Raw genomic sequence first — 19,789 nt, 5'->3', positions numbered from 1 at the left:
ATTTAAACTCTTGATTTAAAATCATGCTGCACTTTATGCATTTGCCTATTCTCATATTCATGTCATTTTCACTGTGTGCTGTATGTAAAATGTTACCTAGGGCTGGGCGATATAAAATAAAAAAATTACATCTTGATATTGTCAAAATATTTACAATATGCGATATATATATATATATATATATATATATATATATATATATATATATATATATATATATATATATATATATATATATATATATATATATATATATATATATATATATTGAATGTTTGCATTTTCATTTAAATAATAAACAAAAACATGATTTTCTTTTGGCTATTAAAAAAAAAAAATCAACAACAAAAACAATTTAGCCCTTTCACGCATAGTGGTCACTACAGTGGACAGCTATTAAAAAAGCATTTTCTTGAATTTGCACGGGTTTTTACGGCAAAGTTGCACATCAATCTCTTCATTGGACCCTGGTGCATCATTCTATAAATTGCAACCAAGTGGCAAGCCTTTGTGTTTCGATTTTTTCCCGCCAAACCAAGATGGCCAAGGGTCAGTCAGACATGCCAAGTTGCTCCAGAATATCCACCCATTCCTTCTATCCTAGGAGACTCTTGTAGGTAAAAAAATATTGCAGCATAAAGCAATATCTAATGAGTCATATCACTGTAAAATTTTCCAAGTTTTGATTTTAGATTGAGAGAAAACTCTGATTAATCACATGTCCACTGTAGTGGACGTCATGCATGCAATGGCTATATTTCAGCTACAATTCATAATTATAATGTGAATATTGTTTTTGAAATTTAAAACTTAAAAACTTAATATGCATTGACTTTTTCTACTGTAAATAAATGTATTTATATTATTAGAATGTAATTTTCATTGACATCGAAAAAAGTCATGTGATTACATAATGTATGACACTTGTAATGCATTACTTTACTTGTTAGATCAAAAAGTAATCTGATTTTATAATGTATGTTATTGTAATGCGTTTTTTACTAATAACATCAAAAAGTAATTTGATTACATAATGCATGTTACTTGTAATGCGTTTCCTTTCTCATAACATCAAAAAGTAATCTGATTATGTAATGTGCGTTATTGTAATGCATTTTTTTACTCATAACATCAAAAATTAATCTGATTACGTAATGCATGTTACTTGTAATGTGTTTCTTTACTCGTTACATCAAAAAGTAATCTGATTAGGTAATGCACATTACTTGTAGTTAATTACTTGTTAGATCAAAAAGTAATCTGATTAGGTAATGCATGTTACTTGTAACACATTACTTTACTTGTAACATCAAAAAAGTAATCTGAATGGGTTATGCATGTTACTTGTAATGCGTTACCCCCAACACTGATCATGTCAGATGAGATTGAAAAAACGTATCGCTAGGTTTTCTCAGAGGAGGGCTATGATAGAAATGTGCATGTCCATCTTGAACATAATCATAATTATCAGCTAATAAGGGTAAATCTCCATACTCTGGTGCACTTGGAGGGAGCATCTGAGTGGTTTCCACAGTTGTACCTTAACAGGCTGTAGAAAATTCTGATGGAATCACGTCCTCATGTTCTGATATCATAGATACGCGAAGTGCAACTTGTATGAAGTTGTATGAAGCCATTGCAATATTTTGCATTTATATTTTTTGCATATATTTTATAGTTTTCACATTATTTGATATAATTGCATTGACTAGTTTGTTAAATTCACATACTTTATCTGTTTGATTATTGTCTTATATTTAATACAGTATATCTTCAGTTTAAACCAACCGCATGCTGTCCACTCAAGTGGACATCTGAAGATCTCTTTGAAAAATTTGTAAAAAAATAAAATAAAAATCAATTCTTGTTTTTCATGCCCTAAGAGCAATAAAAACACATAGGAAAAAAATCCTGACTGAGGTTATCATAATTCATGCATGAAAGGGTTAGATTAAAAAGCTAATTTAAGCAGTTAAAAAAAATCTAAACCAAGTGATCACTTCTGCTTTTTATTAAATGAACACATGTAGGCCTATATGTAACTGAAGCAGTGCAAAACAATTACAGAAAGTACATTCTGTCAACTTTTTAGTGCATGCAATTCACAATTTAAACTATGCAACCAGGTATTTTTTTTTACAAGTTTTTAGCTAAGAACACAAGTCTGTCAACTGTCTGCGGTTTTAAGATAAGCTCTGTGGCATGAAACTATGTTCCCACTGACACTAAAAACCCTCTAAGATGGGGAGCTATTTGCTGAAGCATATAGCTATTTCTTATATATAAATATATACTGTATATAAATGAATACCAAAGACTTCTGCACTCTCTCTGTCTATATTATGAAAACTGGTAAACATAACAGTGAAATTCCCTAATAGTAATTTGCAAATGGCCATAGTCTATGTTTCTCTATTCAAACATCAGCGGTGAGTAAGTGCATTTATTCAGCGATCACAATCGCAAACAATACAGTCGAGATCTCATGACAGAGCACAGACCAGCTGAACGACGCTTTTATTAAATCGCTTAACTCCAGCTTGTTATTGTTTTCCGATCATCCTCGGCCGCGGCGCTTCCGCATTGAGGAGTAACCACGCACGCATGGTTGCCAGATTGCTTAAAATAAGCAAACACCGGGCAGAAAATGTATTCTTGTAACAGCGAAGCTCTGATTCAGGGATTTAAACTCTTGTTATCCCACAACCGCTCTCATGAAAGCTCTAGTAGTAGAGTAGTAGATTGTGTAGCCTAGTGAACCAAACTGGGAGACCATTTTGAAGGCTCATGAAACAGCAGGTGTTTTGAGTTGATTAGCTTATGGGCATGTCACCATATTCTGATTTGTTGAGATTAGTGAATTGGTGTGTTTTTGGGTTTTTTGTTGTAAATGTGAGCCAAAATCATCACAATTAAAAGAACCAAAGACTTAAACTACTTCAGTCTGTGTGCATTGAATTTATTTAATACACAAGTTTCCAATTTGAGTTAAATTACAGAAATAAATTAACTTTTCCATGACATTCTAATTCATTGAGATGCACCTGTATTTTATCAGGAGAAGCAGAATGGTGACAGAATTCTACATTTCGTAATTTTCGGAACCTTGTAAGGAGCTTAACAAAAAGGTGCTGTGAATACAAAAACCATTTAAAATTTCCATTGTTTCCCCCCCAGAATTCACCCACACCGGCAACAGCAGCTTGCTTGGGGCTCAAACTTGTCTCCCTGAACACGTGCAGTAACTTGAGACTTCAGCAAGTTGAACCTCTTTAACAGCCTGATATTCTGCCCTGGGCGCCTCCATCTAGGAGCTAGCGAGGGAACCATCAGCTGACCTATTTCTCCATGAGCTGGTTTAAGTCAATCAACAGTAACTCGTTCTGGATGGCCTCCAACATCGACCAGGAAAGTTTTGAATTCAGCCTCCAGAACATGAAATGGGCCATCTTACGGGGGGCGCAAAGAATGTTGGTGATCATCATGATGGATGTAAAGTCAGCCGCAGAGAGATCTTTGGGCATTCAAGCTACCGTCAGTCCATGCTGTGAAGCAGGGACAGGTTTGAAAGTATTGATTCTGTCCAGGAGGGCAGAGCGTTGGACTCCAGGGCCTTGTGCTGTCTGGGATGAAATCTCCTGTGACCTGCAGAGCCTGGCTATACACCAACTCTGCTGAGGGAGTTTATAGATCCTCCTTGGGAACCGTTCGTAGGTCCAGGAGGACCAGGGTAGCTGCTCACTCCATCTGTCAGCCGTCAGACTGGCACTCTTTCAAGAGAGCGATGAAAGCATTCACAGAGCCAATTGGCCTGTGGGTAAAAAAAAGCCATAGTATGGTGAAGCTGCACACTTAGGATCCGAGCCACCTCCACCCACAATGATATAAATTGAGGCCGGCAGTCAGAAGATATGTCCGATGGTGTGCTGAAACGTGCAACCAATGTGTCAATGAAAGCTCGTGCTACATCGGCCATTGTCATTGAGGGCAATGGTACTGCTTCCGGCCACCTGGTGGTTCATTCCACCTTAGTCGGAAGGTGAATACACCCACGAGACGGTGGCAGTGGACCAAACAGGTCAATGTTAACATGGTCAAAACGTCGTTCTGGTACCTCAAAAGTTTCCAGTGATGCTTTGATGTATCTCTGTACTTTAGTACACTGACATTCCAAACATGTTGAAACCCAGCTCCGCACATCCTTTTTCAATCCATGCCACATAAACTTTGACGAGACTTGTTTCTGTGAAGCTTTCCGCAAAAGGTTTCAAAAACCTCTGAACTTTGTCGAACACTGCTCTCCTCCATTGCACAGGTATCACTGGATGAGGGTGGCCTCTGGAGACATCACACATCAGCATAACTCCTACCACCGTGAAGCGGACATCAGTTATTTTCAAACTTGAGATCGCTGTCCTGTAATCCTGCACATTGGGATCAGATTGTTGGTTAGCTGCTAAATGGACAAAGTCTATACCCAAGTGTACTGCTTGCACAGTGGCCCTAGAAATGCAGTCTGCAACAATGTTGTTTTTCCATCAATGTGCTTGATATCTGTTGTCAACTTGGATATATAGGCCAGGTGGCATTGTTGTCATGATGACCAGGGCTCAGAAACTTTGAACACAGCATAAACTAAGGGTTTATGATCCACAAATGTTGTGAAAACACATACCTCCAAAAAGAAACTAAAGTGTCTTACTGCCAGGTAGAGCGCAAACAACGCTGTCAAAAGTGCTGTACTTCTGCTGATTTGGGCAAGGGGTTGCCAAACACCATCTACCAGTTGTTCATGTACAGCACCCATGGCACAGTCTAAAGCATCAGTAGTTATAGCAATGGGGGCATCTGGAATCGTATAGGACAGCATGGTTGCCTGTGCTAAGGCGAGTTTAGAATCCTCAAACGACTTAGTCATCTCCTCTGACCAGCTGACCTGTGTATTCCTGTCCTTTGAGGGCCCTGTACAAAGGGTACATATAAGTTCAGCTGGTCAGTGAGGAAATGATGATAGAAATTCACCATCCCCAAAAATTCTGGTAGTGCCTTGGTTGTGTGGGGAACGGGGAACTTTGTAATAGCATCGACTTTGTCTGGTAGGGGAACTGCGCTCTCGTTTATGATCTGGTGACCAAGAAAGTTGATAGCAGCCAGGCCAAACGGACACTTAATTAGCAAGCCATGTTGGCTGCGGTGAGCAAACCACAATTGCAATGAGTGCGATGCTCTCTTCTGGAGGTACTGGCAACTAAAATGTCATCAAAGTACACAAAAAAAAAATCCAGGTCTCGTAGGATGGAGTCCATCATGCGCTGAAAGGTTTGTGCTGTGTTTTTTAGTCAAAAAGGCATCCGCAAAAATGTTAAAAGTCCAAATGGTGTTATCACCGCTGTTTTTGGGATGTCCCCCTTGAACACTGGCACCTGATGGTAACCTCAAATAAGGTCCACTTTCGAAAAAATAGTTTTCCCAGCCAGTCGGGCTGAAAAATCCTGAATGTAAGGAACTGGGTATTGGTCGGGTGTGATGATGTCATTGAGTCGACGATGATGTCCACATGGGGCAGTAAACGCCATCCGCTTTAGGGACTATGTGGAGGGACTAGGCCCAAGGACTGTTAGAGCGCTGGACTATACCCAGTTTTTCCATGTTAGCGAACTCGGCCTTGGCAACTGTCGGTTTCACTGGATCTAATCAACGGGCCTGGGCATGAACCGGCAATCCTAATGTAGAGATTTGATGTATGACCCCATGGCTGACCACTGCCGAGGAGAGACTGGGTTTAGTGAGATTGGGAAACTGACAGAGCAATCGGGTGAACTCACAGTCATCTGTCAATGCGCTGGACAGAGTGGTCTTGGGAAAGGTGCTCCTTAAACAAGGTGAAACATTGAAACCTTCCACGGTGACCAAACAGCAGTCCTTGTTCAGCCGAATGACGTGCAGTGGGAGCTGGCCGCTCATCTGAACCCCGTGCTGCAGCGCTCAAAACAGGTACACAGAAGTAATTAAGGAGTCAGTTGCTGTAAACTTGTGTGACGCTGCCTGATACAAATCTGCCAGCTGTGCCAGTTCCCTGTATTCAGTTACTGTACTGTTTGCAAGAGAGGTAAGAACATTCTTTGGTAATTGTTGTAAGAACAACTCTTTAAACAGAAAACTTGGCTTTTGCTCACCCAGCAGTGCTACCATGTGTTCCATTAACTCGGACGGCCGTGAATCTCCGAGGCCAGGCATAGAGATCAAACAACGTGTTAGTGTAGAATATTTATCCTGAGCCGGGGGATTTTCCAGAATGCTGATCGCTAGCGTGACCGTGGAGCTGTTGAGGGCTGCGACGACATAATAGTATCTTGTGTCGTCTGCGGTTATTTCCCGTAAGGTGTACTGAGCTTTGGCTCAGTCAAACCATACGCCCGCTTGTTGCTCCCGAAACTTGGGCAGCTTCAGAGATACAGCATTCGTCGACATAGCAAATATGTTATTTGTTCTGTATCGGGGTCACCAATGTAGCTTTTATAAGCAATCAAAAATACACAGCGTCAAGACTGCTGCTTCAGACCAGAACAGTCATATATGCTTAATATATGTACATATGTATATATACAACCCGAATTCCGGAAAAGTTGGGACGTTTTTTAAATTTTAATAAAATGAAAACTAAAGGAATTTCAAATCACATGAGCCAATATTTTATTCACAATAGAACATAGATAACGTAGCAAATGTTTAAACTGAGAAATTTTACACTTTTATCCACTTAATTCGCTCATTTAAAATTTAATGCCTGCTACAGGTCTCAAAAAAGTTGGCACGGGGGCAACAAATGGCTAAAAAAGCAAGCAGTTTTGAAAAGATTCAGCTGGGAGAACATCTAGTGATTAATTAAGTTAATTGATATCAGGTCTGTAACATGATTAGCTATAAAAGCTTTGTCTTAGAGAAGCAGAGTCTCTCAGAAGTAAAGATGGGCAGAGGCTCTCCAATCTGTGAAATACTGCGTAAAAACATTGTGGAAAACTTTAAAAACAATGTTCCTCAACGTCAAATTGCAATGGCTTTGCAAATCTCATCATCTACAGTGCATAACATCATCAAAAGATTCAGAGAAACTGGAGAAATCTCTGTGCGTAAGGGACAAGGCCGGAGACCTTTATTGGATGCCCGTGGTCTTCAGGCTCTCAGACGACACTGCATCACTCATCAGCATGATTGTGTCAATGACATTACTAAATGGGCCCAGGAATACTTTCAGAAACCACTGTCGGTAAACACAATTCGCCGTGCCATCAGCAGATGCCAACTAAAGCTCTATCATGCAAAAAGGAAGCCATATGTGAACATGGTCCAGAAGCGCCGTCGTGTCCTGTGGGCCAAGGCTCATTTAAAATGGACTATTTCAAAGTGGAATAGTGTTTTATGGTCAGACGAGTCCAAATTTGACGTTCTTGTTGGAAATCACGGACGCCGTGTCCTCCGGGCTAAAGAGGAGGGAGACGTTCCAGCATGTTGTCAGCGTTCAGTTCAAAAGCCAGCATCTCTGATGGTATGGGGGTGCATAAGTGCATACGGTATGGGCAGCTTGCATGTTTTGGAAGGCTCTGTGAATGCTGAAAGGTATATAAAGGTTTTAGAGCAACATATGCTTCCCTCCAAACAACGTCTATTTCAGGGAAAGCCTTGTTTATTTCAGCAGGACAATGCAAAACCACATACTGCAGCTATAACAACAGCGTGGCTTCGTCGTAGAAGAGTCCGGGTGCTAACCTGGCCTGCCTGCAGTCCAGATCTTTCACCTATAGAGAACATTTGGCGCATCATTAAACGAAAAATACGTCAAAGACGACCACGAACTCTTCAGCAGCTGGAAATCTATATAAGGCAAGAATGGGACCAAATTCCAACAGCAAAACTTCAGCAACTCATAGCCTCAATGCCCAGACATCTTCAAACTGTTTTGAAAAGAAAAGGAGATGCTACACCATGGTAAACATGCCCCGTCCCAACTATTTTGAGACCTGTAGCAGAAATCAAAATTGAAATGAGCTCATTTTGTGCATAAAATTGTAAACTTTCTCAGTTTAAACATTTGCTATGTTATCTATGTTCTATTGTGAATAAAATATTGGCTCATGTGATTTGAAAGTCTTTTAGTTTTCATTTTATTAAAATTAAAAAAACGTCACAACTTTTCCGGAATTCGGGTTGTATATATATATATATAAATTATTTTTTACTGTCTTCATCTTATAAACGCATCAACAAAACTCTATAACTCTTAAAGGGGACGTGTCAAATATGCATTTGTGTGCGTGTCGGTGATGTGTGAATTAAGTATCAGTGATGTGTGGGTTGCTTGCCCCTACAGAAAAAAATAAAGTAAAACTGTAATATTGTGAAATATTCTTACAATTTAGAATAACTTTTTTTCTATTTGAATATATTTTATGCAGCTGAACTTTATTGAGCACATTTACTGCTCGCGAAAATATTATCAATGTTGAAAAAATCTGCTTTAAATTTTTGTGTATATGGTGCTACATTTTTTAAGGATATTCTGATGAAAACAAACTTTTAACCTAAATGGAAATATCTGTAACATTATACATTTATTAATTCTGATCAAATTAATGCATCATTGCTGAAGAAAAAGTATTAATTTCTTTAAAAAAATAAATAAATTGCTGACCCCAAACTTTTAAGCAGTTGTTTCTTTGTGTATCTCATAAACAGACTCATGTATTTCATTTATCATACACAACCACTGGTAATGGTGATGGTGTTGTTTCAAAGTGAAACTTTTGTCCCACACAATGTATTGTCTATATATTAATATAGACAATACATTGTCCACAGTGAGTACAACTCACCAGACAGGACGACCTCAATCAGATCTCCCTCATGGATATCCTCTGCTGATGTTAACCGCTGGAGGATGTTGTCTGAGTTCAGATCATGGCGGAAGAGCAAGATCTTATCATACAAGCCAAAGAATCCACATTCTGGGAACTGAGGAGGAGAGAATGGGATTTGTTATTAATAATGAAATCAAACATCAAAAGTTTCTTTCCTTGATCAGAGCTTTGCATAAATACAAAATTATTTTAAGCAGAATTTCATATTCACTAATGATTTGACATAAATCACATTATTGTATAAATAAGGCATAATGTGTAGTTGGCATTGTAGTATCTTACAATAATGATCATATGACTTGATTATTACCCCGTTTATTTCACAGCTTAAAAGTTAAAGGTTCTAATTAGAAAAAAAACAGACAGCTTAGCAAGAAGTGTACAATGTTACAGTATTAATTTATACAATATTATTTCTACTTTTTCCATTTTTTATGGAAAATTTTGTTATCAACAATACATGTCTTCCTCTTTTAAGTTCTCTCTTCAAGACAGAGTGTGTTAAAAAGGAGAGAGAAGATGAAAAAAGTATCACTGTTATGTTGCAATGGACAGTATTGAACTTTTGCTTACACTAAAGCACACATTGTCACACATGACCATTCAGAATCAAGTATTCCAGAGACCCATATAATAATGTGTGATGAATCCTAATTCCTGTGCTCGAGCGAAAGCATGACAAGAAAGAGACACAGAGAGAAACATCCAAGTCCTGTTTTCCAGCAATGGCTTGCCTCTAAGGAGGTTACTAAAGCTGAGAGGCATGCAGAGCCGAGCAGAGCGCCTGGAATGTTAGCCCTGTAAAGGAAAGGTCTGAAAAACATCTGCTGAAATCAAGCCCACAGTAATGAGTCACACTACTGTTCTCTAATGCCTCCAGCTCAGTTCTTCTCCGTGTGTAACGAATTAGTATGGAAGACAGGAGGCAAATGCAAGTTAACAGAGTTTATTGTAAAGAGATGTGATGGGTGAAGGTTGGAGAGTGGTAAATGAAATGGTAAAGTCAAAACGTCCAAAAAAAAAGTGCCCATCGAGCCTGCCTGGAGTTCAACCTTTTGGCGGTGCTAATGTATTCTAAATTCTTGTGGTCTGTCCATACAATAAAAGGAACCCCCGATCCTTCTAACCAGTGTCGCCATTCCTCCAATGCCATCTTAACTGCCAACAATTCTCGGTTACCAATATCGTAATTTCGTTCGGCAGGAGATAAACGATATGAAAAATACGCGCAAGGGGTGATCAACATAGGGGCTGAAACGAAGCAGCTTTTCAGTTTGGCAAACACAGCCTCAGCTGTGTCTGACCACCTGAATGCAGTCTTGGCGGAGGTCAAGGCGGTCAGAGGTGCGGCTAGTTGGCTGAAGTTGCGAATATAAAGCTGGTAGAAGTTAGCGAACCCCAGAAACCTCTGTAGGGCCTTACGGGAATCTGGACTTGGCCACTCTACTATAGCCTTAACCTTCTCTGGATCCATGCGTGTTCCCTCAGTCGACACGATATACCCCAGAAATGGAATTGACTGTGCATGAAACTCGCATTTCTCCGCCTTGACAAAAAGCCCATTCTCTAGCAACCTCTAAAGCACTCGTCGGACGTGCTGCACATGTTCCTGGAGAGAAGAAGAAAAAATCAAAGAAAAAATGTTGTCCAAGTAGACATATATGAACTGATCAATCATATCTCGCAGCACGTCGTTGACGAGTGCCTGGAAGACCGCTGGGGAGTTGGAAAGCCCGAAGGGCATGACCAAATATTCAAAGTGCCCTCTGGGGGTATTAAAAGCGGTCTTACATTCATCCCCCTTCCCTGATACGAACCAAATGATAAGCATTGCGTAAATTCAGTTTTGTGAAAATTTACGCTCCCTGCAACCTCTCGAAGGCCGAAGACATCAATGGCAAAGGATAAGTATTCTTTACTGTGATGTTGTTCAGTCCCCGGTAATCAATACAAGGTCGCAGTGATCCGTCCTTCTTTCCCACAAAAAAGAACCCCGCCCCCGCAGGAGAAGAGGAATGGTTGAACTTCGAAGCTAGAGAATCAGAAATATATTTCTCCATAGCCTCCCTCTCCGGAACAGAAAGTGAATATAATTTGCCTTTAGGCGGAGACTTACCTGACAATAAATCTATGGCACAGTCGTAGGGACGATGCGGAGGAAGAGAAGCAGCACGCGACTTACTGAACACCTCCTTCAGATGGAGGTACTCCGCGGGCACGTTAGACAAATCCACCGCCTCCTCCTGTAACACAGACATAGACACAGACGGAGAGGCAGACACTAAACAAGACTCATGACACTTTTTACACCAGGAAAGATGTCCGACTGATGTCCGGCTCCCCCGCAGTAGAGGCACAGGCCAAGGGACCTCCGCCTCTCCTTCTCCTCCCGGGAAAGCCGAGCTTGCCCTACCTGCATGGGCTCGTGATCGTAGGAGGGGCTGGCCGCGTCCCCGCCGCTGAATCGCACATCCGCCGGTGTCCTGGATGTGGTGCTGGGTAAGCTCCTCCTCTCCATCCGCGTCAGACGTGCGTCGACCCGCAAGGTCAGTTCAATAAGTCCGTTGAGGGACGTGGGGAGATCCAGGGCGTAGATCTCCTTCTGGACGCGGTCAGCCAGCCCATGCAGGAACATGTCCCACTGCGCCTCCTCGTTCCAATGACACTCCACCGCCAGGGTCCGGAACTCGATGGAATAGTCCGAGACGGATCTCTCATGCTGGCGTAACTCCGCCAGCCTCCTGGCCGCCTCCAGTCCGGCGACGGCCCGATCAAAGACCCGTCTCTTTTCGGCGGAGAGTGCCTGAAACGAGGCGCAGCATGGATCCTGGTTCTCCCACACCGCTGTCCCCCATAATGCCGCCCTCCCAGAGAGTAGAGTCAGCACAAAGGCCACCTTGGCCCTTTCATTAGCGAAGGTTCTGGGCTGTAGGGAAAAGTGCATGTCACAGCGGGTTAGAAATGCTCTACAGAAGTTGAGCTCACCCGAGTATGTCTCCGGAATCGGGAGATGTGGTTCTGGCAGGGAGGGGGTCTCCGATGGTACTGGGAGAACAGGCGGTGTGCGTGGCGCAGTGGGAGCTCGTAGTAGCTGGAACTGTTGAGTGAGCTCGGACACCTGCGTCACCAAGGTTTGTACCGCGCGACCAGTGTCGTTAAGATTCCTCTCCTGGGAGTCCATTCTCCGAACACTGGCGCTGAGAAATTCCTCGAGAGCGGAAGGTTGAGTACTCGCTGCCTCCATGATGGTCAGATCGTTCTGTAACGATTAGTATGGAAGACAGGAGGCAAATGCAAGTTAACAGAGTTTATTGTAAAGAGATGTGATGGGTGAAGGTTGGAGAGTGACGCAGGGACCTCGATGGCAGCACAGACTGGTGAATAGGTGGGTTGAGTGCGCTGGTAGAGATGACGGTGGTGGTAGATCCGTGAGAGGTGAAGATAATCCGTGGGTGAATGTAACAATCCTGAGACGGTCGAACAGGAGACAAGGCAAGGGCCGGAACACGCTAAACTGAACAGACATCAAAACGGAGGACCTCAAACAACGATCTGACAAACAAGAGATGAAAGACAGGGCATTAAGTAGGCTGTTGGAATGAGCTGCACCCACATGAAACAATCAACATGACGTAACATGAATACAGCAGGAGACGGTGCATTCATGAACCGTGACACCGTGTGGATGAAATGTCGAACACTAAAAGGAAATTACTTCCAAGATAGAGGGCTCATTACTAGAGCCCGACCCATATATCCTTTTGGTATTTCGGTATCGGGCGAATATGGCGCTAATATGCCGCCAAATATGATTTTTTTAACAGAACATATAATGCAGATAAAATGCTTGAAATGGTGTAATTACTTGGTTTGCTCATTTGCTACTGGTGACCTAGATGAAATACTTTAAAGGTTTAGTTCATTCAAAAATGAAAATTGTGTCATTAATGACTCACCCTCATGACATTCCAAACCCGCAAGACCTCCGTTCATCTTCGGAACACAGTTTAAGATATTTTAGATTTAGTCCGAGAGCTTTCTGTCCCTCCATTGAAAATGTGTGTACGGTACACAGTCACTCACAGAAGTGATTCATGGCAGAGTTAGTTTTTATGCATTTACATCTATTTGATTTTATTTAAAAACTCATATTTTTAAAATCTATACATTAAAAGTAAATAAACTCTAAAAGATTTAATCAACTATACAATTTATTTAATGCAATTAGTTAATAAAACTAACATTGTTTGAATAATACGAGTTATAAAACAAACAAGATTATGTTATTTAAAGTTTATGTGATTGGTTTTCATCAAAGTTATGAAAAAAATCCATTTGGGAAACAGGAAAAGACGTCACTTTCGCTGGACACAAGCCCTCGGGATATTGTGGGAATCCGTCACACACATGTTGGTAAGTAATCCGAAAACATCCTTTGTTGAATTGCTCCTGTTCTAATTATGCATTTTATTTTGCATCGAGTATATTAATCCATTTATGATAAGTTTATGTAGTTTGTGATTTTTTTAAACGGTTTTACGTCGTTTTACCAGAGAATACAGAAGCCCGCGTTAGCATCGTAACTTTAGCTAGCTTGGTCAAACAACTTTAAAATGCATCAAATTAACCCATTGCTGTTGGTTTTTATGTTTGTGAAAATAAAGAGAATTGAATTCGAAGTCAAGAATTGTCACTGTAATATGTAAGCTAATGTTTGCTGTTTTACGGCTAGTTAGATTACAGAATTGAATGTTTGACACCACTTATCATTTCATTCTCTCATTCTTTTTTCCAGAAACGTAACTCTTATGGTATTTTCTTAGTTTTCCTCTCGCCGTGTTCACACCACGTGGCAACATAGATTTTTGTAAGTATAAGTTAAAAGATGTACACGTTAAAATGTAGAACATATCTTAAATGAAGTTGTAATTAATTTTCAGTCCATGTAATGTAAAATAGATTTTCAATATAATACTGAAATTTTTAGAGTAAACATTAAAATGTGAAGTATTTAATTTACAATATAAAATGATAATTATGCCTACAATGTTTTATATAAGACTAGGTTGAAAATGTGGGGCTTTTCCAGGTATTATTTTACATTATACAATTGAACAAGAGCTAGCTTATACGTTTGGAGCATCATTAATGTTGTTAAACCCTAACAAAAAACTAAAGTGAAAATGCAGCTAAGTTCACAAATAACCTAATAGAGTTGTTTTTCTGTTTGTCTTCATTCACAGGTGCTGAAAAATCTCTGCAGTCTCCCCGGAAATCCCTCCGTTCTAAAGCACAAAACCTTACCCCAAGTGAAGGGTTGACCCATAATCAAGTGAGAACAAGAATACTTGGATAATATTCAGATATTATATTGTTGTTGTTACATTAATAGGAAATTGCACAACTGGAGATAAAAATGCATTGTGTTGTTAACATTATCCACAGCCTTGTGACTTTTTTCCAGGCTTTTAGGGGGTGATCAGGTCTTAAGGTCATTATCCTGAACTTGCATCCATTCCATTCTCATGAATGCATATATGCTGTGTGCTTTAATGAAAAGTTGTGTGTGTGTGTGTGTGTGTGTGTGTGTATACATTCCAGGACATTGAATCCAGAGAGGCAGAGGAAGAAATGGCAGGAAAGATTATGGGCATCTACAAAGTACAATCAGAGGATCCACTGCAAAAACAGAAATCTAAGAAAGTAAAACAATCTTATTTCTAGAAAATACATCTTGTTTTTTGCCATAAAAGACCAAAATTCTTATAAAATACATTGCATACTAGTTCATTAATCTTAATGTAAGAAAATTGGTCTTATTCTGTCTTGATAAGTAAATTTTAACTCATTTTGAGGTAGATTTTACCAGAAACAAGTGACAGCTATAAAGTGCGAGTTTTGGTGGATTTTCAATTAGATTGTTGTGCTAATTTTAAGAATAATACCACTCCTAAAAATTCTATTTTCAAGAAAATTAAGAAAGTTCAAATATATATATTTTTTTTCTATCTGTTCATGTATTTGAAAATTCAATTAAGACAAATTGCTTGTGTGAACAAAAACACTTGGTCAAAAAGTGGTTTAAATCTGATTTACTATATTTCATTGTATGCAGAACAATCACATTTACAAAGTAACACAGATTTATTTAACCCTGGGGCTGTCAAAACAATGTCGATGAACTCAACTTGTAAAAATATCCAAAATATCCCAATGGTAAATTAAAGAATTATTTTATTTGAAATTGTTAGACATCCAAAATAATTCAAAACGTATTCAATTTAGAACACACCCATAAATTCTCACACACTTGAGGCTTTATGTAATTCAATCACATCTCTGAGGTAATATTTCACAGGGACGTATGTAATGTCCCTGTGACTTAAAATGTAATACGGTGTGAAGTCTATAAGGTTGTCTGCATTTACTAGTTCAGTTGCCTCCCAGGTTGTGAACCTCAATTTTATAAGACATGTAGTCTCTGTCAAAACAGACTGTACTGTACATCTGACATTCAAAACAATACAAAGATGAATTTATGACAAATATGTTCCTCACAAGTCCAAATTCCGGTAGACTACTACCATTTGCCATACACACTACTAATGTTTTTTCACTAATGTATTTGTTTCCATTTAAAGTAATCCACTTAACAGACACTGCATGTTTTATCTGATCAACTCCAAAGTAGTCCCTTACTTTTCCTTTTAAATACGGCATGTTTTTTACTTCTGATACTGGTCCCAATACACATTCACTGAAAAAAATCGGGTGGTTGGAATGGTTTACATTCTGACAGCATTCAAACATTTGGTTGTGCTTAATTAAGGACTTACAGACATTTTTAAAATTTACTTTTGAAACCCATTTTTTAAAAAAACAATGTTTGGATTCGAACCTCATGCACATGTGACGGAGCATTGGTCCCAACAGTTTAATCTGGGATGGAGCATGAATCAAGTAATGCTGTTTAGGTGTAATGTTGTTCTCTGAGAAAAGGTCCTTAAAATGTTTAAGATGCTGTTCAATAAGTACTTTCAACTTATCAGTAGTCTCAAGGCTAATAACAGGTGAAAACAAAATTTGAACAATCTCCAGAAGCTCAAGAATGAAGGAAAAATATGCAGTACCTTTAATCACATCCAATAGAAAGGGCACTATTTTGAGCAAAACAAGCATTTGACCTGATGACTGCTTCAGTTTGTTGTCATTGGAAGCTAACGTACTGTACGCAATAGGGCTAGGCCTATCTCTAGTATCTTGTGGAGAGTATGGGAATCCAATTATATCAGCATTGAAAGCATCAAGGTCCAGTTGTCCCAAAAGAACCAATTGTTTCAGGATACACTTAATTTCCAAGGGAGCAATGCCCTCAAGAATTACATGCATTATATCTTGAGGAGTTTGATGGATTAAATTAAAGGCAGGAAAATCCATTACTTTGCTCCTTCGGTTTATTCCATATGTAGTTTTAAGGCTGTTTTTGAGATATTCAGTACTGGCTTTCTCAATGTCACTACACTGTCGAATATGTCTTTCCAGTGTTCTTTGCTCAAAGTTTTCATCATTAAAAAACATTTGCATGTCTTCAAAAGAACATTCACAATGTCGGCATTTACTGTATGCAAAGCCCACACCCTCTTTAAATCCACATAACTCATGTTGAGCTAAAGTATCTCCACATACAGACACCACTGCTCCATATATCTCACGTTCACCACATGGAAGATGAATCGTCACGCCATTATATAGCTTTACCAAGTCCTCATGCAATATTGCCAATATGGCATCAACTCCACATTCTGAGAGTTCAATTTGCTTTGCAATAGCAAGAAGGCGGATTGAAGCTAATTTTGACCTGTACTTTGGATTAATGTTTCCCAAAGTGTAGTAAAACATGAGCAACTTATTCTTTGAAGCATGAGACCCAAGTGGATTGCAAATTTCGATTTCATCCGAATAAAGGATTATCTGTAAAGCAGAGGGTCTAGAAGAAAATAAAGGGTGTGAAAGCATTATTTCGCCATCTATGATGTCATAAAAATATCCACTGCTGCATTTCTGAGATCCACCATTTATCATGGCAAAGATTCTTGGATGAGACATTAATTGTTCTAAACTCTTTATCAGGGGTATATAATGGAAACATTTGTTTTTTATTTTGAGGTCTCTTTGTTTTTTTCTTTTCTGACGACATACTGCTAATCCGACTGAAACCTCTTCTGCTTCCACAAAATTGAATTTTTCTTTTATGACACTGTCCTGTCTATATGATGTTGAAACTGCAGCAAATGGATCTTTAAAGGAGTCAAAGAGTCCCAAAGCTTCTCGCTGAAGTTCACTTCCTGCATGTCTGCTGAATACTGTTTCTAGCTGACTCCTCAAGCTGTTCAGTAACTGAGCTTGATACTCCTGAACCTCAGCCACAACATCATTCACACCACTCTGAAAAAAATAAAAACAAAACATTAATTAGGAGGGAAATGTCACACACCTGGACTTATTTTGTGTGTTTTTGCCCCTGTGACCCAGTTTCTGTCTTCCGTGTTCGGTTTGATAAGTTTCCAGGTGTGTCTCTTCATTTCCCCATGTGTTCCATGTCCCTGTTAATTTAGTCATGCCATCCACCTGTGTTTCCCCAATTATCCCTTCTACTTAAGCCTTGTCCTTGCAGTTCTGTTTTGTCGGGTCGACTCGTCTACTTGTCAACCTGTCTACTTGTCCACTTGTTACTTGCCACTTGCCACCTGTTATTTGTTACTTACCTTGCCTATGTATAATTTAATAAATCCTTGTTTCGTTTATCCCTCGGCTCCGTGTTCCTTCCAGCAGCGTAAGCCGTGACAGAAGACCCGACCTGAAAAAGTTAAAAACTGCGTGTTTTCCCTCCGTTTTGTTTTCCGTTTTTTTTTCACAGTCTTTTTTCTTTCCGTAGTGTTTCATGGATCCCCTCTATCGCCCCGAATACCTCCTCCTCCTGCTGGAGCAGGAGGGACTGTCTCTCGAGGACCATACCAGACGGTTTCTCTGGCTAGCTAATGCCACCAGCTACCCGGACCACGCGCTCTGCACCTTTTATCACGCCAGCCTGAACCCTAGGTGCAGAGCGTTGTCGCCCGAAGATGGTCCTCGGGAGGATTTCGCCGCATTTATAGAGTGGAATCTGGTGAGAAATGGGTCCCCTCTCACGGTCGGCCCAATGGAGGATCTCGCCAGGTCCACTCTGGACCCAGAGCCCAGCCTACAATCTCCCCACGGTACGAGGCATAAGCCTGAGCCCACCGATGACGGAGAGCCAGAGAGCATCCCGTCAGACCAGGTGCGAGAGCCGGCGACACTGCCCACCACGAGGGAGCAAAATATGGAGCGCCAAATGGGTCAAAATGAGGGGGGTTCCAATTCACCTATGCCAGATCCTCCTTTAAGCCCAGGACGGGCTCCTGATCCTCCGTTAAGCCCAGGACAGGCTCCTGATCCTCCGTTAAGCCCAGGACGGGCTCCTGATCTTCCGTTAAGCCCAGGAAGGGCTCCTGATCTTCCGTTAAGCCCAGGACGGGCTCCTGATCCCCCGTTAAGCCGAGGACGAGCTCCTGAACCCCTGTTAAGCCCAGGACGGGCTCCTGAACCCCCGTTAAGCCCAGGACGGGCTCCTGATCCTCCGTTAAGCCCAGGACGGGCTCCTGATCCTCCGTTAAGCCCAGGAAGGGCTCCAGCCCCAGAGCTTACTCCAATGCCTGCTCCTCCAAAATTCCCACCCTCCCACCCACTCCTGCCTCCTCCTCCGCTGTCGTCTGGCTGCCCCTCTGCTCGCCCTCAGCCTACCATCATTGTGGTGCGAGCTCAGCGGGACCGCCATCCTCCAGCGACGCCTTGGTCGGCGTCTCCCTCACCTCCGCCTCCAGCCTCTGAGGCCTGGACTCCGCCTCGGCCCGTTGACCCGTCGGCTCCACCATGGCTCCTAGCTCCTTCCTCTCCGCCGTGGCCCGGCAGTCCGCAGGCTCTGCCTGGCTCCCTCGTCCCTCCGGCTCCGCCTTGGTCTGGCGTCGTCCATCCTATGCCTCGGGACTCCACTCCTCCGGCTTCGCCTCATCCCTCCGTCCCTCCGGCTCCGTCAGGCTCCTTCATCCCCTCGGCTACACCTCAGTCCTCGGTCACTCTGGCCTCACCGCGGCCTTCCGGATCCACATCGCCGCGTCAGTCACCAGAGCCATCAGTTCCGCCTAGGACCTCCGGCTCCTCCCCGTCACCCTGGCTCTTCGGCTCTCCGTCTCCGCCTCGGGCTCCTCCTCCACTTGCTCCGTTGCCGTGGGTCGAGTCCCTGGAGTCGGTGACCATTCCTCCTCCATGGCTCCTTCCACCGTCGGCTCCACCTTGGGCCGTTATGGCTGTGGCCTGGGTCCTGCTGGGTACCTCCTGCTTCAGATCCTTCCTGTCTCCTCCCTGGCTCCTCCCTCCGTCATCTCCTCCCTGGCTCCTTCCTCTGTAGTCCCTGTCTGCTGGCCCCCTCCTGGGAGGCTGTCCTCCACCGGAACCTCCTCCCAAGTTCCCACCCACGCCTCCCTTTGTTGTTTCTACGGTGCGAGGACGCACCTACCGGGAGGGGGGAGTACTGTCACACACCTGGACTTATTTTGTGTGTTTTTGCCCCTGTGACCCAGTTTCTGTCTTCCGTGTTCGGTTTGATAAGTTTCCAGGTGTGTCTCTTCATTTCCCCATGTGTTCCATGTCCCTGTTAATTTAGTCATGCCATCCACCTGTGTTTCCCCAATTATCCCTTCTACTTAAGCCTTGTCCTTGCAGTTCTGTTTTGTCGGGTCGACTCGTCTACTTGTCAACCTGTCTACTTGTCCACTTGTTACTTGCCACTTGCCACC

The 19,789-nt window shown here is 41.7% G+C and overlaps 1 protein-coding gene across 1 annotated transcript in view; it reads right to left on the bottom strand.

Annotated features, from left to right (window-relative positions):
* Positions 1–19,789, bottom strand: part of LOC132111812 (serine/threonine-protein kinase D3-like) — a 177,685-nt gene that overhangs the window by 108,172 nt on the left and 49,724 nt on the right. Inside the window, 1 exon segment of the mRNA XM_059519417.1 lies at positions 8,871–9,009. Within this exon segment, the coding sequence (XP_059375400.1) occupies positions 8,871–9,009 (139 nt within the window).

Source organism: Carassius carassius, chromosome 31 (assembly GCF_963082965.1).
Source record: "Carassius carassius chromosome 31, fCarCar2.1, whole genome shotgun sequence".
Lineage (NCBI taxonomy): Eukaryota > Metazoa > Chordata > Actinopteri > Cypriniformes > Cyprinidae > Carassius > Carassius carassius.
Note: the sequence above shows the minus strand (reverse complement) of the source record. Positions and strands in the feature narration are given on the sequence as shown.